This window comes from Mastigoproctus giganteus, chromosome 10 (assembly GCF_048544385.1).
Source record: "Mastigoproctus giganteus isolate SK-2022 chromosome 10, ASM4854438v1, whole genome shotgun sequence".
In the NCBI taxonomy this organism is placed as follows: Eukaryota; Metazoa; Arthropoda; class Arachnida; order Uropygi; family Thelyphonidae; genus Mastigoproctus; species Mastigoproctus giganteus.
This window is the reverse complement of record NC_143584.1, coordinates 12,878,037-12,903,053: the sequence shown is the minus strand read 5'-3', so window position 1 is coordinate 12,903,053 and position 25,017 is coordinate 12,878,037. Positions and strand designations below refer to the sequence as shown.

Genomic DNA, 25,017 nt, shown 5'->3' with positions numbered 1-25,017 from the left:
AAATTCTATCTTATACAATAACAATCATTGGCATCTATGCACCAGTAGAAGGCAACATTGATGAAACCACAGAATTTTATGACAAATTACAACAGATTGTAGACCAAACTAACAAAAATGAGTACCTCATACTAGCAGGAGATTTTAATGCAAGGGTTGGTGCTCAATCAGTAGACAAATGTATAGGACCAGAAGGCAAACCTGTGGTCAACAATAATGGAAGATGCCTGATAGACTTCTGCATTTTTAATAAACTTAAAATTACAAATACTTTTTTCAGACACATGAATATCCATAAATTCACATGGGAAGCAAGAAACAAAGTCTATAATAGATTATATTATCATTAATGAATATTTAAATGACAAAATTAGAGACACTAGAATATTCAGAGGCAGAGAAATTGAAGGTAGTGATCACTACATAGTAGAAAGCACTTTCAAAATAAAAAGAAATTATCTTAATAAAAAGAAGAAAATACCAACAAAAACTACTAAGAAATTAAAAATACATTTGTTGGAAGACGAAAGCACTAAATTCCTGTATGAAAGTCGATTGAAAGATAAACTCAAATCAGATGAAAGTGATAATGTTGAGGAAATCTGGTCAAACATGAAAAAATCAATTCTGGGAGCTGCTGAAGAAAGTCTTGGATATAAACCTATAAAAAATAAACACTGGCTAAGAACTTGGAATGAAGAATTGAAACAAACAATCAATGAGGAAAAAAAAGACCTATAAACTGTTCCTACAAACTAAAGACTAACATCTACACACAAAATATAAAAAGCTTAGAACAGAAGTCAGAAAACTAACCAGAAGAATCCGACGAGATGACTGGGATAAATTTGTTAAATCTTTAGAATGTGATATCACAGGCCCACAGAGAAGAGGTTTTAAAATTTTTAAGAAATTACAACTAGACACAAATGATCAAATAAAAACGAACTCCATCTCCCAAGCAGAATGGAAGCAACACTATTCCAAACTATGGTATAACCGAGGCACTAGGGAATTGGAAGATAAATCTGTGATAACCAAAGATGAAGAAAATATAACAATGGAAGAACTAGAGTTAATATTACAAAAATCAAACAACCGAAAAAGCCCAGGCATAGACAATTTGAATGTAGAATTATTTAAATATGGGGGCACCTTACTAAAAAACGCACTACTAAAATTATTTAACATCATATGGCATAAGCACCAGATATCCAAAGATTGGGAAACAGGAATAGTAATCAATTTACACAAAAAAGGCTCCAGAAATAACCCTAACAACTACAGAGGGATAACACTGCTGTCAACTGCTGCAAAGCTATACTCTAATATACTAAAGAATAAACTTGATAAATACAGTGAACAACTCTTAGAAGAAGAACAACATGGATTCAGAAAAGAGAGAAGCACAATAGATGCCATTTTCTCACTACAACAAATTTTGGAGAAAAGAAGAGAATTCAATCTACCAACATTTCTGCTCTTTATTGATTATGAAAAAGCATATGACAATGTAAACCGGGAAAAACTTTGGTAGATTCTACGTGAAGAAAATATCCCAACCCAACTCCGGAAAGCGATCTACAATTCTTAAAGAAAGGAAACAAACAATTAACAACGGAATGCAGTTGAACAACAGGAATAAAATCCAAACTATATTAAATGCCAATGATCAAGTTATAATTGCAAAATCCGAAGATGAACTACAGATAGCAGCAAATGAACTTAATAAAATAGGTAAAAAGTATGAGATGAAACTCTCCACCTCAAAAACGAAATCAATGGGATTATGTGGAAAAAACATACAAAGAGTCAAAATTGTTATTGATGATAAAATAGAACAAATATCTGCCTTCACCTATTTGGGAAATTTAATATCAAATGAAGGGAAAGACATCCACACTAAACTGCAAAAATATAATAAAATGAATGGAACGATTAAATGCCACTTCGGAAAACAAATGACAACTGAAACAAAATTATGACTGCACAACATCACTTCAAAACCAGCCCTCTTCTACAGCTGTGAGACTTGGGTCATAAATAAGAAATATGCACACAAACTAGAAGCAGCACAAATGAGATTTTTAAGACCATTATTAAGCTTTACAAGACTAGACCACCAAAGAAATTTAGATATCCGCGACAAATTAAAAGTAAATAACATAGTAAATGACATAAAACGGTATCAGGAAAAATGGATCAGCCACATAGAAAGAATGAACGCAGACCGGATCCCAAAAGTAGCCTTTAACTACAAACCTACAGGCAAGAGAGATGTTGGTCGACCAAGACAACAATGGCAAGATCAAGACCACCTCCAAAAGCTACAACGGAACAGGTCTTAAAAGACCTAAGCCAGACCAAGTTCATGATGATGAGGTGATTATCCCATTGTATAAAGACAATGGTCAGGCCATACCTTGAATACTGTATACAGGTCTGGAGGCCTCATTTTAGAAAGGATGGAGAACTGCTGTAATGGGTGCAGAATAGGATAGTGAGATTGGTGAAGGGAACAAAAGAGTGCTCTTACCAACAAAGAGCTTCAGTTCTACAAATTGCATTGTCTGGAGACTAGGAACCTCCTGCAATGTGATCTGATTGAGGTGTTTAAGGTTTTGAATGGCTTGAGTAAACTCAATGCTGATGGAATTCTTCCTCTTGCTCAGACTATGCTCATTGGGAGCATAAATTCAAATTGAGGAAAGATGGTTGCAGAACAAATGTGTGGAAGTTTGCCATCAGCCAACGACTGGTTAATTGCTGGAACAAATTTCCATCCGTTGTTATGGAAGTGGGTAGTTTGAATAAAAAGGAAGAACTAGACAAACTATTAGAGGGGATGGATAGGTGAAATGGAATTTTTTTTTTTGTTGATGCTGTATAAGCTCGCTTCCTTGCATCATTTGTGCTATTAATACTAATAGTGCACCAGAAGCAGAGGCAGATTTACCATGAAGCTTAAGCTTCGGGGCCTTCACTTGGATGAGACCCTTCAAGGCCCTAGCAATGTGCCGTCTCTTTCAACTCCGACTTCCCCTCGTGTGTCAGGTGGCGTTAGAGTGGCCACTAACTTTAAGAAAAAGAATACAAAGAACTTTTGCATTTTTTTTTAAAGAGAACCCCAAAAATTGTATAAACTTTAGGTATTGGTCACCCTACTAACATGTCACCTGGTGGCATATTAGTAGGGTGACCAATACCTATGTTATATGTCAAAAATTCCCACCACTAACACTACACATAAACAGCATGTTTTTTTCAAAAACTTGACATATGTCAGCTAAAATTATTGTACAGGCAGGGCAATAGACTTAGTTTTGTATGCGCTTATAAGCAAAGTTTGCTACTAAATGCATTGATCTCACTGTGGAGATGGGAGAAATCCCAGGTACCGTCCGACACGAACATACCTGTGGAGCAAGTCACCATAAGTTGTCTTGATATTGCACTTTGAATAAAAAGCACTGTTACGTGGGAGAAGTATGTGCACCATTACCCATATGGTCCAATACTATTTGTTAGTGTTCCATCAGCAAGGTGCAGTCAGACGAAAGATCTAAAAACCCAGTGTTAAAATATACCCACATACTGTGGAATATCAAATAAATAACAATATACCTCTCAGCAGGTTGATTTTATCTGAAGTGCCAGAGTAATGCTGCAGAAACTCAGTTACATGCTTTATGATATGAGATTGATGCATTTCACAGCAAACTTTGCTCATAGCTACATACAAAACTAAGGCTATTACCTATATACAAAATGTACATCATAAAAATATTTACCAAGTCAACTGTAATTTAAATGTACTTCCCATTGTATCATTTCTCACAAATATTTTTATTCATATTCTACTTTTATAACTATACCTTTTAAGGTATTTGCAAAGTCTGGCAAACTTGGTGGATATCCATGAGCTCCTCCAATAACTTATCCAGTATACAAATTGGCTTGGGCATTTGTGAGAAAATGTGGTGGACCAACCTATTAAAACATCTGTGTTCAGAAACATGTTTTGTAACACAGAAAGTGCATTACTCATTACGTGTAGCAGTACCATTTAAACTTTATGGTTTGGTCAACACACAAGAAGAGAGGCATCCCATCTGCAATAACTGTCAATAGGTTAACATCTTTATGAAGAAGAATACAAGTTTTCATTTGCCAAATACACACAGTTGTGATAATTCATATGTTCATTAAATTTGAAAATGACGTTGTCTAACTGCACAATTATATTCTGAAAATCGCCAGCTGCCTTTCTTATATCAGTGCCCATGTTATTGAAACTGGATTTTGGAAGGTAATCCATATCTAGATAATCTTCCTAAATTGTATGCAGCAACCAATACATGTAGGATTGCTCCTTTATATCCTTTAAAAAATTCTAACAGCACTCAACTGACTCGAGTGATCTTAGAATTTCAGAATACTCAAAAGTAGTGTCTTAACTTTATCAAGTTTCTTATGCACCTGATAACTACCATGGTCTTCTACTTCCAAGTCTTTATTTCTGCTTATACTCCATTATAGTTTCCATGGAAACAGAAGAGTTCCAGCTTCATTGTAATTGCTTTATTACAACCAATGTGGGATTTCTCATTTATATCCTTTAAAATTTCCAACAGAACTTGACTGACCTTAGAATTTCAGAATCATCTTAACTTTTTCGGGTGTTCTTAGGCACCTGACAGCTGCAATGTTCTACTTCCACGTCTATTTCCACTTATACTCCACTGTAGTTCCCATGGTGGCAGAAGAGTTCCAGCTTCATTGTAATTGCTTTATTATAACCAATAAACTAGCAAAATGATTAACAGTGGGCTGTTAATTTTTTTGCTCAATCTCTCAATGTGCAAAAAAGTTTCTGCATACATTATCCGAGGAACATGTTGCTAACAGTTTTGTACTCTTTAAATTTATACATAATGTCGAATCGCCCTGCATATTGTTTACCTTAATATACTCGAGCTCTACACTTTTGCAGAACTAGTTAACATCCTCTTGGTAACTCTTGTTTGGCCTTGAAAAACCTGTTCTAGGCTAAATTTGTCCTTGATTTCTTATTTCTTCTATACATATATATACATTGAAACGTTCATTAATTATTAATTAAGGGAATTATTTAACTCTTTTTGAGAGTGTAGATAGGTAACCCACTCTCAAAAACATAAGAACTAGCTATGGCATATCTAATGATTGCAATCTTGGGTATAAACAGTAAACAAATCGTAAAGGATTAAACTAAAATTGTCTCGAAGATGTCACCTATACACATAATAAGTGACTTTATCGACCTAAACTCACCTTGCATATCCGGCATGATGATGCCAATTAAACTTTTCAAACCAGTTTGTTAAATGGTATACACGAATACTAATCTGAATGGAACAGACTTATTCTGCTTACGACTGTTAATTCTTAAGAGAAACACCCAGTTTTCAAATTTTTCTGAAAAAATCAGATGTGACAAGATTGAATAAGAATGATGAATAAATGGAAAGTTATGAGCAATTTACTCAAAAATAAAGTATATATTAATATTCAGAATTATATTCAATATTATGCAAACACCTCTTTACACGACTCTGGTTGCTCATAGATGACGCACCTGCGTACACTCTTGATGTCAGCGATAATTAAAGCGCCCCCTGTCGCGAATCTTGAATTTTCTGTTTGTAAGCGTGGATCGTTTGTTCCTTTTGGATTTCTTTGGGTGTTTAACATGTCATAAGTGAGGGCAATACGTTTCATAATTTCATTTGTGTATTATTATTATTACAAAGGCCATTTTTTTTTCATAACCAAATATCCTTGGCTGTGAAAAAATAGAGAAGAACTAGTAAGAATTAACGAGCTTAGGTAAGCAATATTGGCCTTATCATTGTTAGAATTCTAACCATATTTTAACATAACGTAGATAGTCATTGCATTTCTTAAAATTTTTAATTGTAAGACTTTTTTCGTACATGCGTAAAAATAATAAAAACTACCAATAAAAACGATATATTCGTGTTTAAATTTTGGGGGAGACATTGTAGGCACGTGCGTATAACTGATAAAGCGTATTTCATTGTCTGCGGTTATTGAAATTGAGATTGTACTTCGATATAACGACATACTGAGAATTGATTAGTAAGGGCAGATTTGGCCAAGAACGGCGTGTGAGAGGGGGGTGTTTTTTTAATATGAATCATTTATTAATTATTTTTGGCAATATAATTTCAACTTTGGTATTCTTCGTCACCACATTTGGATGAAGAACAAAGAAGAAAAACTTATTAACACTAGACTTAAGTACTTTTGCGAAAATTACAATTTTTGTGTTTTAATTAAAGGATTGTTCCAAATGGTAGAGATTATTGGATGACAGTGTTATAATTCCATCATGTTCTTTACAAAAGTGGGGAAATTAGAGCAACAATCAACCCTTTATAGAAATAGCTATATGTATACACACACACAAAAGGCAGCAGAAAGTGCATGTCTGCAACAATAGCAAATAGTGCATAAGTATTGGAGATAATGACTAGGTTAAAAGTAAATAACTACATAAAGAAACTATTGGAGGAAATGGGAGGTGGCTTTTTAAACTCCATGATATAATCTTTAATGCCCTTCACGGCCAAAAAGCCAGGGGTTAACTTTGTCTTTACTTTGCTATAGCTTTACTTTGTCCCATAACTGTTACTTTATCACTTTGATTTGCACAGCCAGATGCAAATTACCACTGCTCTACTCGATATATTCAAGCATACTCGATATATTAGCATTAGTAGAGGCATATGATGCAAGAAAGCAAGCTTATGCAGCATCAGCCAAAAAAAAAAAAAAAAAAAACTTCCACCCTCCGTTCGTTCAAAATACTCGTCCAGCTGAGCCTGAAATTTATTTAGGCTATCAACTTCCACAACAAGGGATGGAAGTCTGTTCCACCAACCAACTACCCACTGGCTAAAGGCAAATTTCCGCACATCTATCCTACATCTGTCTTTCCTCAATTTGAATTTATGTCCTCTTGGGTGATTATTCTGAGCAAGAGGAAGAATCCCATCAGCATTGAGCATGCTCAAACCATTCAAGGCTTTGTACACCTCTATCAGATCACCTCGCTGGTGCCTAGTCTCCAGACACTGTAATTTGCAAAACTTAAGCCTTCGTAAGCGCAACCCTTTGTCCCATTCACTAATCTTGTTGCCCTTCTCTGTACTCGTTCCAGCAGCTCTACATCCTTCTTGAAATGAAGCCTCCAGACCTGTATACTGTACTCAAGGTGTGGCCTGACCATTGCCTTATACAAGGGAATAATCACCTCCTTATCCCTGCTAGAAAAATTCCTGTATATCATTGACAAGACACCATGAGCTACTGTTGCGGCCCGTCTGCACTGCTCAGAGAACTTCATATCTGCCTGCACAATTACCCCCAGGTCCTTTTCATTCTCTACCACTGTCAGTGTAGTACCACAGAGTTGATACGTTCCTCTGGGGTTGCTGTTTCCCATATGTAGTACTTTATGTTTGTCAATGTTAAACTTCATTTGCCACCTCTCAGTCCATCTGCTCAACCTTTCCAGATCCTGTTGCAGCAGCATAGTGTCAGTAGTGTCCTTAACAACCCTGCCGACCTTTGTATTGCCTGCAAACTTGGACATTAAGCTTGATATACCTGTATATCATCAATCATCAATGTTATTTCATCATCAATATTATTTATAAATACAGAAAACAATAATGGACCGAACACTGAACCCTGACGGACTTCACTAATGATATTAGTCCACGAACAGCAGTGTCCATTGATTGCCACTCTATCTTCTCCCACTCAACCATCCCTTTATCCATAGCAGCAATTTGCCTCCGATGCCACACTGCTCCAATTTGTGGAGCAGTCTTCCATGTGCAACAGTATCAAAAGCCTTTCTAAGTTCCAAATATATGATATCAAAGTTATTCCCTGCATCCAGTTCCTTTGTGACCACATCATAGTATCCAATCAAGTTGGTCAGACAAGACTTCCTTTAACAAAACCATACTGTGTCCGAGCTATAACTGAAGTCTTGTCTAGATGATCCTGCAGTGCCTGCATTGATTTCCCTGGAACAGAATTTGTGTTGCCCTTTGATCCTCTTTGTGAATTGGGGTCACATTTGCACATCTCCAGTCCATTGGTATCTCCCCTGAGTCCAAGGACACTCAAAATTATGGCTAAGGGTTTGCTTATTTCCTTTGCTGCCTCTAATATAACTGGATAGATCCCATCCACCCCAGGTGCCATAAGAATGGGTGGTCACTGGTTAAGCAAGTATATACCTTTTAGTCTAACTTCTGTTTCAGGGAAAATAATGGAGTCACTGGTTAAGAAAGCGATGCAGGATCATCTAGACAAGACTGCAGTTATAGCATATAAAGATGTAGAGCTGCTGGAACAAGATTGGTGAGTGGAACAAATGGTTGGTGTTACCAAGAAAGGCTTAAGTTCTGCAGATAGTTCAGACCCAGCATGGGTTTGTTAAGGGGAAGTCTTGTACGATAAATTTGATTGGATACTATGATGTGGTCACAAAGGAACTGGATGCAGGCGATAACTTTGATATCATATATTTGGATCTTAGAAAGGCTTTTGATACTGTTGCACGTGGAAGACTGCTGCACAAATTGAAGCAGTGTGACGCTGGAGGCAAGTTGCTGCTATGGATAAAGGTATGGTTGAGTGGGATAAGACAGAGAGTGATAATCAGTGGACACTGCTCTTCATGGACTAATGTTATTAGTGGAGTTCCCCCCAGGATTCGGTGTTGGGCCCATTGTTGTTTTTGGTATTTTTCAGTGATATTGATGAAGGTATATCAGGGTTAATGTCTAAGTTTTTAGACGATATGAAAGTTGGCAGGGTTGTTAATGACAGTAATGATAGTATGCTACTGCAACAGGATCTGGAAAAGTTGAGTGGCTGGGCTGAGATGTGGCAACTGAAGTTTAACATTGACAAATGTAAGGTACTGCATATGGGTAGCAGTAACTCCAGAGTGACGTACCAACTGGATGGTACTACACTCAAGGTGGTGGAGAATGGAAATTACCTGGGAGTGATTGTGCAATTGGATATGAAGTTTTCTGAGCAGTGCAAAAAGGCTGCAAGAGTAGCTCATGGTGTCTTGTCAATGATATACAAGAATTTTGCTAGCAAGGATAAGGGGGTGATTGTCCCCTTGTATAAAGCAATGGTCAGGTCACACCTTGAGTACTGTATACAAGTCTGGAAGCCTCATTTTAGAAAGATGTAGAGCTGGTGGAACGAGTACAGAGAAGGGCAATGAGATTGGTGAGCAGAACAAAGATTGGTGTTACCAAGAAAGGCTTAAGTTCTGCAAATTGCAGCTTCTTCAGACTAGGCACCTGCGAGGTGATCTAATTGAGGTGTGTAAGGCTTGGATTGAGCAACATCAGTGCTAATGGGATTCTTCTTGCTCAGATTAAGAACCTGAGGGGGCATAAATTCAAATTGAGGATAGACAATTATAGAAAAGATGTGTGGAAATTTGCCTTTAGCCAGCAGGTGATTGATAGTTGGAACAAACTTTCATCTGTTGTAGTGGATGTCAGAAACTTAAATACGTTCAAGACAAATCTAGACAAACATTTCGAGTGAATGGTTGGGTGAAATGGGAAGGTTTGTTTTTTTTTTTTTTTTTTTGTGGCTTATGCTATACAAGCTCGCTTTCTTGCATCATATGCCTCTACTAATGCTAATGTTAAATTGAATGTGATATGCCAGCATGAAGATGTTAATTTGTCTCTGCAAGATTTGTCAAATTTCAAAAACTGTAATACAAAGAATATTGTCATGAAAGTTAAAGATTTTGAGAAAGGAAATCTTCCAAATGCAAATAAATTGAAAAACAATCTGTAAGCCAGACTTTGAAGATGTTGATCAAGCAGTTTTAAAATAGATTAAAGAAATTTGCAATCAAAATGTTCCATGGTCCCTTAATTCGATTAAAAGCTCAAAATTTTGCAAAATTGTTAAGTTACAGTGAAAGTGATTTTAAGGCCAGTGGTGACAGGCTTACAAAATTTAAGCACAGGCATTGCACAAGTTTCAGGGTCATTCAGGGAGACCTGAATGACCTGGAGATGCTGGTTCTCTTCAGCAAGCTGACACAAAAAGAAATGGTATGATTCGGTATTACCAAGTTTTGCTTAAAAATTAGTCCTGAAAATATTTTTAATGCACTAGCAAATCAGCTTTATTTTGGGAAGCACCGCCTCATAAGACATTTGTGGTAAAAGAAGTAAGTTATGAATAACATCTTTAGTAGGTGCAAACATGGATGGCAGTGAAAAGTTGCCATTATTTGTCATTGGTAAATCAAAAATTTCTTGATGTGTTCCAAAAAACAAGGGCAGTCTTTTTGCCAAATACGAAACAAAAAAAGGCATGGATGGCTGGGGAAATTTTTGAAGTTTTTTTTTAAAAACTTGACAAAATTTTTGTTGCAAAATTAAAAAGTAGCCTTTGTTATTGATAATTGCTGTGCTCACCCCAGCTTAACGTAAAATTTTGTATTCATAAAAATTACTGCAAAAATGCATAGATTTTCTATTGATACTAAAATCAATTTTAAGCATTAATAAGGTAGATGTACTAATAATGCTAAATCATTTGTGGCTTCGTATGACAAGTGAAACCATTAAAAAGTGCTTTGCACTTGCAGCTTTTCAAGTTGCTAATTTAAATCCAGACCCACTAAAAGAAATTTTAGTGGGTCTAAAATTAAGTGAATTTAAAAATTTGATGAATTGGCATCAGTTGGTTTAGTTGACAGTAGTGCTTTTATTACAAGTTATTATGCTACTTTTGACAGTTGTGTTTTAAAACAACTGTCAAAAGTAGCTGAGCCTGCTACTGATGGAGAAATAGTGCCGGAGGTCAAAAATAGTAACACAGAGTTGGACAGTGATAGCACTGATGAAGTTAAATGTCGATAATCTGATCATCCATGCTAAGCCAACTGAAGCATATTTTGATACCAGTTTTTAGGTGCATTAGCATATACAGTCTGTCCTCGTATAACACGTGTTTGCATTACACGAATTCGATCATACACGATTTCTAATTGGGGGAACAATATCTTATATAACACGAACCGAATTCGCTTATGCACGATTCGCCTTTGTGTTTACAAGAAATGGTAGTCGAGCGCGGCGGAATCACCACAACTGAACACAACACAACACAGTAGGAATGAAGAGAAGATTCTGAAATTTTGTTTTTATGATTTCATGGAAGGGGAAACACATTTAACATAATAACGTAAAATCAACAGAATTTCAGCTACTGTATCGGTATTATCACAAATGTAATTAGATCGACTTTTACTACCTGTTTATAACAGATTCCACTAGCAGGAACCACCAATAAAACCGGAAACTGCAAATTGTTTTTATTGTTTTATGGTAGTGACCTCCAGAAATGTGGTTTAGTAAAACATAAGCATGTACTATGTGAGAATAGTGTGTTTTTGCGTTTACTGCATTGTTTATTCAGTTTGTACATGGACGTTGCATCGTTTATTCAGTTGCTACTTGTTCGCTGTGTTTATGTATATCAAGCTTGCCTCCTCATTTTTGTTCAGTTTATAATTGTGCTCTATTCTCAAAAAAATGAGTAAAATACTTGAAAAGTGTGAAAAGGAAGCGTTCTGGTGAAAATACTTCAGAGAGAAAAAGAAAAGCAATATCGATAGAAGAAAAATATGAAATTCTGAAACGCTTTGACCGGAATGAAAGAACATGCGATATTGTGCGTGCTACAGGCCTAAATGAGGGAACTCTGAAAACAATTACAAAGAATGCAGAAAAAATAAAAGCAACTTTCATAGCAGGAACAACACAAAGTGTAACAAAATCAGTTAGATCAAGACACAAAGAACTGGAAGAGATGAAACGTCTTTTATCTGTTTGGATAGAAGGTCAAACAAAGAAGAGATCAGGAACAAGTTTGCTTACGATAAAAGCAAAGGCATTGGCAATATTTGAAGACCTGAGAAATAAAGATGAAAACCCTCAAGAAGTGCCTCCCTTTACTGCCAGTAGTGGCTGGTTCAACAATTTCAGGAAACGTCACGCTTTCCATAATGTGAAATTATCAGGTGAAGCTGTGAGTGCAGATGAAGCAGCAGCAAAGGCATTTCCGCCGATACTGAAAAAACTAATTGAGGAAGAGGGCTATACACTGGACCAAATTTTCAACTTTGATGAAACCGGACTGTATTGGAAAAAAATGCCATCACGAACATATATCTCAAGAGAGGAAGCACGAGCTCCAGGCTACAAGGCTGCTAAGGATAGGTTTACCCTCATGTTAGGAGCAAATGCAAGTGGCGACTTGGAACTGAAGCCTGTTATAGTTTATCATGCAGCCAATCCACGAGCGTTAAAAGGGATCACAAGGACTACCCTGGGTGTTTACTTTAGGAACAGCAGAAGAGGGTGGATGACAGGGCAGATCTTCACTGAACTTCTACTACATGTGTTTGAGGATGTGTTTCGAAGCTACTGCAAAAAGAAAAATTTGGATTTTAAGATTTTAATTATTTTGGACAATGCACCAAGTCACCCTCCAACCCTTGCTGAACTGTCACCAAACAAAATCCTGTTTTTACCGCCTAACACAACATCTTTTATCCAGCCACTTGACCAAGGAGTAATTGCTGTTTTTAAGCACTAGTACACAAGACGGACATTTAAGATGCTGATAGCAGAAACAGAGGGCGAAAATGCACCAACAGTTAAAGACTTCTGGAAGCGATTCAACATTAAGAATGCAATTTACATAATTGTGGAGGCCTGGAACGAAGTGACAAAAGAATGCTTACATGGTGTTTGGCGGCCTCTTTTACCAGATTTTATTCATGATTTTAAAGGCTTTGATCCTGTAAATGAGCTTCCTAAATTAAAAGCACATTGTGTTGCCCTCGCAAAGCAGGTTGGCTTTGAGGAATTGGAGGAAGATGATTTAGAAGAGTTGCTTCAGTCTCACGAAGAAGAACTTTCAACTGAAGAACTGCAACAACTTGTTGCTGGAGGGCAGGTGGAAGATGAGAAAGACGAAGTTGAATGCCTGAACGCCACCATAAAACCGCTTTCTACTTTAGAGTTATCTTCAGTTTTAAATTCATTTGAGAAAAGTATGCAATGGCTAGAAGATAACGATTATAATGCAGAAAGAAGCAGAAGAGCACTTCATACAATTCGATCTGCTTTGGAGCCATATAAGCAGCTGCTTTGTGAAAGGAGGAAGATTGCGAAACAACAGAAACTAGATGTCTTTTTTATGAAAACACCCAAGAAAGAGACAGAAAAGAGCCGCAGCCCTCTAGTTCTGGCGAGACCACATTTCGTCCAAAGTCCTCACGGCATCTCCTCCACCTCTCAATTCCGATAATGATGACAACCTGCTGCCACTTTCCCCATAATTACGCTGCTTCAACCCCTTTCCCTCAAGCTGTCTTCATTTACTTTTAAGGTAAGAATCTAAATTTAAATGATTAAATTATTAATTTTACATTTTTCAACTGTAAGTGTTTTATTACGATTATTTATTGTGTTTGGTAATATTTTGGTTAAAAATGTATGTCCAATCTTGGGTGGTCAGCCCCTAACCCTATTTTTTCCATAGGGCCTGTTGTTTATATTACACGATTTTGCATTGCACGAGGTTTTCTAGGAACACAACTATCGTGTTATACGAGGACTGACTGTATTTATAATGTGCCTGTTGTCTTTACCATATTTGTCTGTTGGTCCATCCTCCCGTATGTAACGGCTCGACTACCAGTGGACAGATTTTCATGAAATTTTATATTTGGACCTTTTAGAAAGATTAGAGCCATCTGTTATTCATTATATATCTGGCAATTTATTTTATTTTTTGTATATATTGCATAGGCTATTTATATACTATAGCTAAAGCACTGGATATTAATCCTGCAGTCATGGTGTCCCTAATTTTTACAAAAACGGTGGCACTGCACCTGAAATCTTTCCTTTTAATTTTTATATATATATATATATATATTTTTTTTTTCTTCTTTTGTTTTTATTATCATAGACATTGTATTCTACCTTGTATTCGTGGACAGTCCATTCTACTTTGTGCTCAACAGAAAAAAGCTTGCCTGCACAAGTTACACTACTTTTAAATGAATGGTCTTGCTTTTGCTGAAAGGTTAATCTCCTATTTATAATTGTTTATTTGGATACCTAGAAACCTTTTAAGCTATAATTCTCTAAGTTTACTCATACACTGTGATTAAAGAGATCATCCAAAAATAATACATCTTTTATCAACTACATAAATAATAATAAATAACAATAATAAAGGAGAGAAGAAAACAGTATCTAACTTGCATTATAAACATATCTAGCCATCTCAATAGACTTGAAGCAAATGTCAAACTGAAATAGGCATGATAAAACATCCAATTATCATGCTACGAAACAGAAAGTTATATTATAAAATCATTTTATTCAAATCGTTTAATCAAAAGCACAAAAAAATGCCTTGAGAGTAAATTGTGTTTCAAAGTCATTATTCATAAACATCAGTATATCATTTCAAGACATTTCTAAAGCTAGAGAGAAAATAGCCAGAAACAAAGAGAAATATTTCATAGCAGAAATAGTGAGTATGCCATTGCTAGTGAAAAATAGTAACAAATATTGTGGCACTGTCGTGCAGACCTAGGAAGGTTTAGAAGTTGCAGATTTTTGTAGCCAGCTAGCAAATGTTCAGAATCCAAGTTTTCTCAGTTTTTTTTTTTTTTTTTTTTCCCTCTCATTTGATTTATTAAAAATCATGAATTATTATTATTTGCCATTGTGCCTGAAACATAATACACTGCATCGGAAACTGACTTGTTTAATACTGTTATCTCGGTAGGTATATAGGCATCTCCATAGCCAGGTGGGCAGGAGCAGCAGTGCGTAGCACATGCTTCTTGATTAGACTGGGGTTTGAGCCTGTGACCACCAAATACGGAGGATGCGGAAAGGTCAGGGAATGACCACCGCATATCCCTGGAGCAATATGGCCTTAGTTGCTAATGCTGCTAAAAACAAAATAACAAACAAACAAAACAATCGGTAGGATATACACTTGATACTATTTATCAAGTGTATATCCAAAAATTTTACCTTAGCAGGCAAATAGCATTAAGGGTGCAATTATCAGTGTGCATACTTGTATGTGGATTTTTAATGGCCATACTTCATCAATTTTAATCCAATTGATGAAGCAGGATCAAAAGCCAAAATTACACTGGGAATGTTAAAATTCTCATTAACATTGCGTTAATAGATATTTTAATTTTTAAAGCATTTGCAACATCAGATTCATATGAGTCATGGATATAGAAATACAAAAACTGTTATATTTCAAAATACTGTTTATAGCTCCTACTTTATCATTTACAAATTTTGAATAATATGCATTTTATATAGCAGAAAACAATAAAACCAGTTACAAACGTGTCATACTATTTATCAAGTGTCATGTATCAACAGAAGTAGAATACTTCACTTAATGGTCTTGTCTTTTCACATCAATAAAAGCTGAATGTCATTGGTTGTACAGCTGTTATTCTTTATCATACATAACAGGTCCTTCCACCAATAAAAATCATGCCTTACCAGATAATGCATTGATAGTATACCTAATGGTCTACAGATATTTGATGGTAAATCAAACAAGGTATGAAATTTAAAATGTTTTATGTGTGAAGGCAAACTTTAGAATAACGCTACAGAAAATAGTAAGTAACATGATGCCTGAGATTTGTTGTACCATACTAAATATATTTTTAAAATGTTTAATATTTGTAGTTTTGTTGTGTATTTTACTATGTAAATTGTATAAATTGAAACTGTAGTAACCTTTGTTTATTATTTATATATTAATACTAGAATATCCTTGTGGTAATGCTTATAGATAATGAAAAAGTGGACATAGCACAATCCCAAATGGCAGAAACAGAGAAAGAAGGTGATCAGGAAAAGTTAGCACCCACTTTGGACTTAGGAACTCCAACTCCAGCAATCACTGAGCAAGAAAGAGAGCTTGCAAATAGTGCACATCAAGAGTTTGACAAGAAACGTTATGAAGTTTGTGTGAATACTTTAAGTAAACTTCTAGTCCACCGCTCTCATGATCCTAAGGTACTACATAACAAAGCCGTAGCTGAGTTCTATGTTTCTGAGTTCAAAAAAACGGAAGAATTCCGGAAGGCCATGGTTGAAGTTTGTAGTCAGGTAAGCATATACAGTAAGTTCTATTACACCAAACTTGGGTGAACATGGATCATTTTGTTGTACAGAAATTTCATTCTAATATATATTTGCTCAAAATTATTTAAATTTATTTTCATTAAGTTCTTTCACACTTTTCTAACGTGTGGAAGTAATTCTTTCCAGCAGATCCAGCCTTCATGTTTTTTGGGGGAGGATAATAGCGTATAAAAATGGTGTTAGCAGATAATGCTAAAGCAGAACTTATTGGTAGCATGTATGCTACAAAAATATACACCAATGAGCCAAAACATTATGACCAGCGAGTCATTATGCAAATCAAAGCAACTGCAAGTGAACTACAGTGCATGTGCGGGTCAGGACATGGTATAAAAAACACCTGATACTGAGCTTCGTTAATCAGTGGTACTCTTGTTCCTCAGATGGGAAAGGCAACGGACTTAAGCAAATTTAACAAAGGCCAAATTATAATTGCCAGACGACTGGGTCAGAGTATATCCGAAACTGCACAGCTGGTGGGGGTGCTCACGGTCAGCCATGGTTACTACCTACTGAAAGTGGTCCGAGGAGGGGAAACCCACAAACCGCCGGCAAGGCCGTACGTTGAACCCTGCTGAAAGTGGAGCTGCGTGGCTGCAGTGCTTTGAATGCCCATGCTAACCACAGTTAACCGGTGACAGTGCCTACAATGGGCACGCAAGCATCGAAACCAGACCTTGAGTGAGTGAAGAAGGTCATCTGGTCTGATGAATCATGTTTCCTGTTGCACCATGTGGACGGCCAGGTTACCTGGAGTAGTGGTGGTCGCGGTGCCATGCTTTGGGCAATGTTCTGCTGGGATACTCTGGGTCCAGTCATCCATGTGTCGGGCACTCTGACATCTATCTGTCAGAGTCGGGTAGACATCAGATGTCAAACATCATTGCTGACCAAGTACACCCTTTTGTGGCAACGGTCTTCCCCTCTGGCAGTGCCATCTTTCAGCAGGATAATGCACCATGCCACACCACCCAGATTGTTCAAAACTGGTTCACAGAACATGAGGAAGCCTTCCAGGTATTGCCCTGGCATCCAAATTCCCCCGACATCAATCTCATCGAGCACATATGGTTTGTGATGAAACAGCAACTCCGATCTGCGTCGTCTCAACCTTACAGGAATTAAAGGATCTGCTGGTTACACGTTGGTACCAGATACCACAAGACACATTTAGAAATCTTGTAGCATCCATGCCTCGCCGGATACAAGGTGTTTTGACTGCATGTGGTGGACCAACATCATATTAGGTAGGTGGTCATAATGTTTTGGCTCATCGATGTATGTACAAACACATATAAATTATTGTTTTGAAAGCATGTTTTATTTTTAAGGAATAACAGCAATACATAAATCTTAGTAGCCCATACATTCAGAAATGCATTGTGAGGTTTAAGTTATTGGTAATTTAGATGTTGATGTGTTAATTTTAAAGCTTAACTCCCCCCCCCCCTCCAAGCATTAATACAAATATTCAATTCTAGTGTGATCTAAAGTGTGTGGTTTCAGGTTGAACTAAAGTTTTGGACTATTAATTGTAGCACTTTTTTTTATTGCTATATTATCTGAGAGGAGCTGCAGAAATTCTCCAGCTCCCCTTAGAGAATTTATCCAAATTATTTTTTAAGCACTGTATAATTATTATTTGTTTTGAAGCCTTACAGGATACAGCCTATAGGGTTGATTGCATGGGGAGGGTGTTCAATGTATTTTAAATACATAACAGCTGTTGTGCCTTTTAACTCCCTAGAATTGAATTTTATTTTCCTCATGCAGCAATACCATAGGATTACTCGTGTGCTGGGAGTACATCTAGGTCGCAATTAGTGCAACTAATGAATCCAGTGGCATAGCTACCCTTTTTCGGGCCTGGAGGCAAAGAACACGTTTGGGCCCCTACTTAATTAATGAAAATTGCAAAATCAGGAGTAAAAAATATAAACACGAGAAGATTAAAAAAAATTGAAACCATCATAATTCCTCCTCTGCCTCTGTAGACACTGTAATAAATATAATGAATACATTTTTGAAGGTACTGTATAAATGATGTATTAAAAAATAAATATTGAATTTATATCAAACCCTATTTTTTATTATTGTAAAACAAAACCCAATAGCTAATTACAGAATAACATCAACAGAAATACATACAAAATGATCGGTGAAAAAAGTTTACTGTATATCTACAAAGTAAATAAAGCTAACTAGGTAGTAAGCAATCTTTATTCACATTAACAAAAATTCAAGCCTTAAGTAAATGAATAATATCTATAAATAATAAGATTTGAATTAAATATGCATGAACATAAAACCTCAGTAACAATAATAAATATATACATGACATGTATTACATGCAGATATAAATGGCAAAAAAAACACACATAATATACAGAAACATAAATAAACACCGTGGGGAAAAAAAACACATACACACATATAATAGTTTTGGAGTAATTTTAAAACAAATCATTGTAATAAGTAACCAACTATATATGTTAAATCTAGTCTATATACACAAAAAAGTTTTATAACAGATGTTTTAAACTTTAATGAAAATTTTGTCTCCTAGCCTTTTTAGTCGAAAAAATATCTATAATTTTGTTGGAATCAATAGAATTCGCTACACCGTTTTCTATGCTTAGGACGGACAAATCGCTAAGTCAATCTTGGCCTATTGTTTTCCTTATATATATGTTTTAATTTTGTAAAACTCCTTTCGGGACCAGCCACAGTAACCGGCAAGGTCAAGAATATAAAACATGCCGTTATAACGTCTGTAACAAATGCAGATAACGACATGTTTTTAATTAAAATAAGGTTGCACAAGTCCCGAATTGAATTAATTTTTGAAATTTCTTGTCCTAAAGATAATCTTAAATTTAATAGCTGCTGTGGAAAGTCATCAGAAATATCTTTATTGTATCGGTTTTGAAATTCTACAGCCGCTTGTTGCAGAGCTTCGTCGCTAAAAGATAAGAGTGTTTCTGGTTGCAAAATTTTAAAACTATCTACAACATTTTTTGTATTAAGAAATCTAGATTTTAACTGATGTATCACAATGTCTATTGTTGCATAGTATACATCAACTTTAAACTGTCTTTCAGAATCTTGAAGTCGTTTGTCTTGAGCCAAATCTTCAAACATTTTTTTAACTTTCCTATTGCGTTTGTTACTAAAATTTAAATTTATTCCCCAAGATCTTACTAAAGAAAACGCAAAACTTTTACTTTCTTCATAATTATCTCTTAGCAAAACCATAGAATTTAAAGACGCCTCTAATTGACACATTGCCTGACCGAGATCTAGATTTTTTTGTTGCAGTAACTTTGAAGTTAAATTAATTGATTCCAATATTTTGTAATTTAATACCAAAAGGAAAACAAAATCTAACATTTTTTTTAAGCCAATTGCCTGGCATATTTCGTCTTTTTTTTTTTTTTTAGACACTAATATTTTTGTTAACGTTTTTAGGACATCTGTAAATCTATAGTGCAATGCTAGTAAACAATCAAATCTTGATGACCAATGAGTTGGACACAATTGCTTTAAAGTAATTGCTGATATAGTGCTAGCGCTATCATTTGCATCTACATTCTGTTTTTGATTCAATAGATCCCATTGTACAATACTATCTGCAAAAAATGAGTAAATATTTTCAATTATGTCATAAAATAAAGATATGTCAGCTACTTTTTTCACAGCATCATTAATTACTAAGTTTAAGTTATGCGCCATGCAATGAACATAGTAGGCATTTGGATCTTTTTGTAATATTCTTGATTGCACACCACTATATGCCCCACTCATTGTTGCGGCACCATCATATCCTTGACCTCGGCAGTTCTGTAAATCTAGCCCTTTGGATTCTATACAGTAAATTATGCCACTTTCAATTTTGCTAGCTGATTGATCTTTTATACTATAAAATCCCAAAAATCGCTCATTTATAATGATTTCTGATGGTATATCATTTTCTGTTTTTACAGTAACGTAATGAAATATTTGACTCATCTGATAAGTTTTTGTGACATCCAGGGTAGTGTCCATGATTACGGAGAAAAACAGCGCAGACTTTATTTCTCAATAATAACATTTTTGACTTTCTCAGATAAGAGACAAATAATTTCATTTTGAATAGTTGGACTCAAATATGTTGACCGGTACCGTAGCCGAGTGGGCAGGAGTGGGAGTGCAGTAGCACACGCTCTTTGAGTAGACCAGGGTTCAAGCCCCTGACTGCTGAATACGGTCGATCTGCCAACCCGCACTGGACCAGCGTGGCAGATTATGGTCCATTTCCCTCAGCATGAATTGTTGAGGAGGCTTCCATCCTGCAGTGGGTTGATAATGGCTGCACTTTACTTTATGTTGACCAGTAGTTGTGTTTTGAAATTAATTCCTTTAATATGGGATCATAGTTTGATAGAAGCTCAATTATAGACAAAAAAAATTCCACTTTTTATATTTTTATCATTCAGATTTTCTCGGTGACCTCTGAATGCCATGCTGCAACTGCTTAATACTAATGTAACATGAATAATGCGTTTCAAAACTTGTCTCCAGAAATTTTTTTCTTTAGTTATACTGGTTACTAAATCAGCATCAATTGTTTTATTTGTACGCCAAAGATCGTATGTTATATAAGCAGAAATGTGAACAGAGGAAGCTTCGTGTCTTTTAATTTTATTAGATAAATTTTTCCAGTCAGATATGCCATTTATCCAAGATTTTTTTTAAATCTGCATTAGAGCGATCTCCAAATAACCAACATGGTTCACAATATGCAAAATCTGATTTTTGAGAATAACATAGCCATGTAACTTGTACTTTAAGACCAGCTTTTGTTGTTTTACTGTAATAAAATTCAGAAAATGACCTCTACCTATTATTTTGAACAGTAATCGGAAAGGGACCTTTAGGTTGGCATGGACCTGAAGCTATTATCATACGTTTATCTGCATCAGAAATATTTTCTGGAAAATTTGCACGGTCTGTCGGATACTATTGGAAATAACTGAGGGATCTAATCTTGAACCTTTGTAAACAAATGCGTTTGTTTCTGGACTTACTGCTTCATTTTCCATAACTTGATGGTCTTGATCGTCATTTGTTCTTGGCAGATCCAATGAATCTGGGCGATCTTCACTCAGTGCAGCTGGTACGTTACGTGGATTGGCTTGCGGTTGTTGTTGGAAAAAATTATCAGTCTTCTACATTTTGTTTAATTTTTCGGTGGTTTCCCTTACTTTTTTTCGTTTTTCTGCACCGCTAATGTATTTATATACATGGCCAGGCATCTGCAATTTATGGAGTAAAGAAAAAAAAAAGAACGATAACTGTAAAAGTATGCATGTTTTACCATAAAAGTTGCAGCCGTATTATTTTATTTTTAACACTAAGAATAAAACACTATTGAAAATTCGGTAACCCCCCCCCCCCCAGAACAAAACCACTACAAAAAATTATTTAACACCCCTTTGATAAAAAAAAAATAATTAAATTTTTGTTCTATAAATAAAAATGATTTAGCAACCCCCCATTTAATAAAAAAAAAAAAACCAGACTAAAATTTTTACAATCACCGGTATCTCTCAGGGGAATGGCTTACTAAAAATTCAAATAAATAAAATAGATATTGTTATTTTTGATACACATACAGTGTTACAGTGAAACTAGGGTGAATAATTACTATTTCAATAATTATATTAATAATATAATGTATCATGGTGTATCAAATTACATTGACCAAGTGATCTTTAAATATTTAAATTATAGAGAAAAAGATGAACATTAGATTTTTTAAGTAGGTGTGTGAAACTTCACGCGTAAATTGATTAAAATGGCCGGTTGCACCAATGTAACTTAAATTTTAAGTGTTCCTTAAATTGACAATATCGTATCGAAATGGCAAATGAGTTATTGAGTGTTGAGTCAAAATTTTGATGTGCAGTTTTTTGTTTTTTAAGTCTGGTGCTAAACTGAGCATAAAAATAATAACTTACCCTGCTAAGCGTGAGGTGTTTTGAAAACAGCTTCAAAAGGGTGAATAATAATAATTGAAATCATATAAGATAGGCTTTAGTGATGCTATTGAATCTTATTTGGTTTAAAGTGCAGTGTAGCTTGGTATAGGGTGCAAATTTGGCGGCTTGTGATTGGTGCAGACGGGAGACAGATGCAGACTGTCCTAATGTTTATATTTATGTTAACCATTGTTGACACTGATCAATCTGACTTACGTCCTTTGCTTACTGCACACGATTTATGGTTATGACATATTGGTCGTCTTTCCTGAATATGAGTATCTGTTTACGTCCGCCCCCAAGCTCTAATTTTTAATCCTAACTTGAAAGTTGTCCCCCCCCCCCTGAAAAAAACTAATAATTTCCACTCAATTTACAAAATTGAAACTTTCACTATACACAAACATAAGTATATTCTTTGATTTCCTACCTTTAAATTGCAGCAAAAACTATTAATTCACTCGAGCTTACGTCATTAGTGTTACCAAGATGATCCAAGGAGAAAATAAAAATGTAAGCAACTTTCGTGGAAAACTTTCTTCTGAAAGTTGAGCATCATTATTTGCGAACAATATTTTGCATTGTCGCTCTGTTACAATATTTTGCTTTTACTGCTTTTCGTAATTGTTGTACGAAAGAATTGCAACATTGTTTTTGAAAAACAAAAATATCGCATTTCCATTCTTCAGTATGTATTGTATCTACTAACAAAAAATCAAGGAAATTCAGCTATTGGAAACCACAGTGGAAACGGAAGGGGGGGGGGAATGTAAAACTGATCACCACAATGCGCATTTCATAAAAAAAAGTTCACTTTATTGTAATTGTTTTTAGAGGGCTAAATCGGAACAGCAGTTTCATTGATGTATATTTGATCTTACGAAATTTAAAGAAAATATTTCTATTCCTAGCTGCGTTATAAACTTCGAAAACTGATGTCGAAGGAACTTCGCATGCATCTCACCTGGTGTGCAAACGAAAAATATATATATGCTACAAGTAACGGATTGTTTTCACAATCCATTACTCATAGTAACGAATTGGAAAATTGTAATTGTTACTGAATACTTCGATATTTCCTTGATATGCATTTAATACAATCAAAAAATTTCATGAGAAAAATTGAATTTTCATTATCACACACATGCCGGAAAAATTCACCATAAAGTGTCATATGTTTGGATACCTGAATTTCATTCTGAGCTGCAAATGTAATTTCACTTCTCTTGCGCTGACAGAGTAGCTGTTTGCCGAATAAAGGAAAACAGGGTTCATTTTCCTGAAATTTCCAGTTCCTTTCATTCACTTGGGCGAAAAAAACTCCTTAGGGGAGGGAGTTTGCCCTTTCTAGTCTGACCTTAGTGGGGGAGAGATAAAAAAATACCCTTTTGGTGGGGAGACGGCCAGGAGGTTGTCAAAGCTCCAGAGCTCTAACTTTCATCAGAGATGCTGAAGTTCTAATAAGTCACTTTCATTGCGGATGCGGAAGTTCTAATGTCTATTTCTTTATTGCATTCAGTTTCACAACAGATGCTAAAAGTTCTAATAAGTCGACTTCATCCTAGCATTAGGCTGTGGTTCCCCAGACCAGGCCAACTCCTCTCTCACCCTATATGTTTTATTTATTTATTTTTTTTTTGCTTGTGTTGTTCTAGCAATCCATCCTGGATTGGGGCTTCTCTGGGCCAGGATAGTCCTTCTTCTCTTTTCATCTTATACAAGTTTTTCTTTCCTCCCTGGGAAACTCGTTTCCCAGTGAGGAGGGCACTGATCACTGCTTCCAGGTAGCCAAAAGGCCAAAACACATCATCAGACTACAAAAAACACACATAAGCTCACAAACACAGTTTTTCTTTCCTGTCACTTTCTCCCATGCGGGACGAGATTTTTTTTTTTTTTCTCTCTCTCTCTCTCTTTTCGCCTGTCTTCATCCAGCATGTGATATTCCTATGTGCTATGTGGAATGAATTTTTTTTTTTTTTTTTTTTTTTTTTTACATGATACACTGGCCTTACCATGACAGAGACTGTAAAAACTGAACAGAGCAACGAAGCGGAGATGAACTTTTGTTCTAGGAGCCGCCCATACAAAAACAAAAAAATAAAAATAATAAAAAAAATTAGCATTATATCTCTAAGTCAGCTTCATCCTAGGAAGCTGAAGTTCTAATGATGCCAATTTTGGTCCGGTGCGAATTTGAAAAAAAAAATCCACTTTGCTTTACTGTAATTATTTCGGGGAACAATATTTAGCATTTTTACTTCCTAACAATATTTTACATTATTGCTCTGTTACAATGTTTTGCTTTGTTGCTTTATGTAATTGCTGTAGCCAACAATGTCGGTGTGCAGGACGTTTCATTACAGATGCTGAAGTTCTAATTAGTCAGTTCATCCTAGGATGCAGAAGTACTAATAAGTCCGATTTTGGTCTGGTGCGAATTTGAATGCAAATGACTACAGTTACTTTCTTTCGAGCGACCGCATGTTTTCATCTTGTACAGATGTTTTATTGTGGATACTTCCTTCCAGTAAAATCATTAGTAGTAGTGCTTTATTGTACTAAAGTAATTCATTATGTTGGGGGAAATGGTTTTTGCTCCTAATTGATGTAACACTTTTGAATTTTCGCAAAGTGAATCA

The 25,017-nt window shown here is 35.6% G+C and overlaps 2 protein-coding genes across 4 annotated transcripts in view; one reads left to right on the top strand and one right to left on the bottom strand.

Moving 5' to 3' along the window:
• The window catches only part of LOC150078726 (charged multivesicular body protein 1a-like), a 57,808-nt gene extending 52,178 nt beyond the window's left edge, over window positions 1-5,630 (bottom strand). Inside the window, exons 1-2 of one of the 2 annotated variants that reach the window (XM_090383874.1) lie at window positions 5,581-5,630; window positions 5,314-5,457 (exon numbers count right to left, since the gene is read on the bottom strand). In XM_090383874.1, coding sequence (XP_090240000.1) covers window positions 5,314-5,329 — 16 coding nt within the window. In that variant the 5' untranslated portion in view covers window positions 5,330-5,457; window positions 5,581-5,630. Of the gene's footprint in view, window positions 1-5,313; window positions 5,458-5,578 lie in introns of both variants that reach the window. The other variant, XM_090383873.1, reaches the window with a different exon arrangement.
• A 106-nt stretch (window positions 5,631-5,736) lies between these two features.
• Window positions 5,737-25,017, top strand: part of Not10 (CCR4-NOT transcription complex subunit 10) — a 92,660-nt gene continuing 73,379 nt past the window's right edge. For both annotated transcript variants that reach the window (XM_090382242.1, XM_090382240.1), the window contains exons 1-2: window positions 5,737-5,868; window positions 16,000-16,319. In XM_090382242.1, coding sequence (XP_090238368.1) covers window positions 16,032-16,319 — 288 coding nt within the window. In that variant the 5' untranslated portion in view covers window positions 5,737-5,868; window positions 16,000-16,031. The remainder of the gene's footprint in view (window positions 5,869-15,999; window positions 16,320-25,017) is intronic.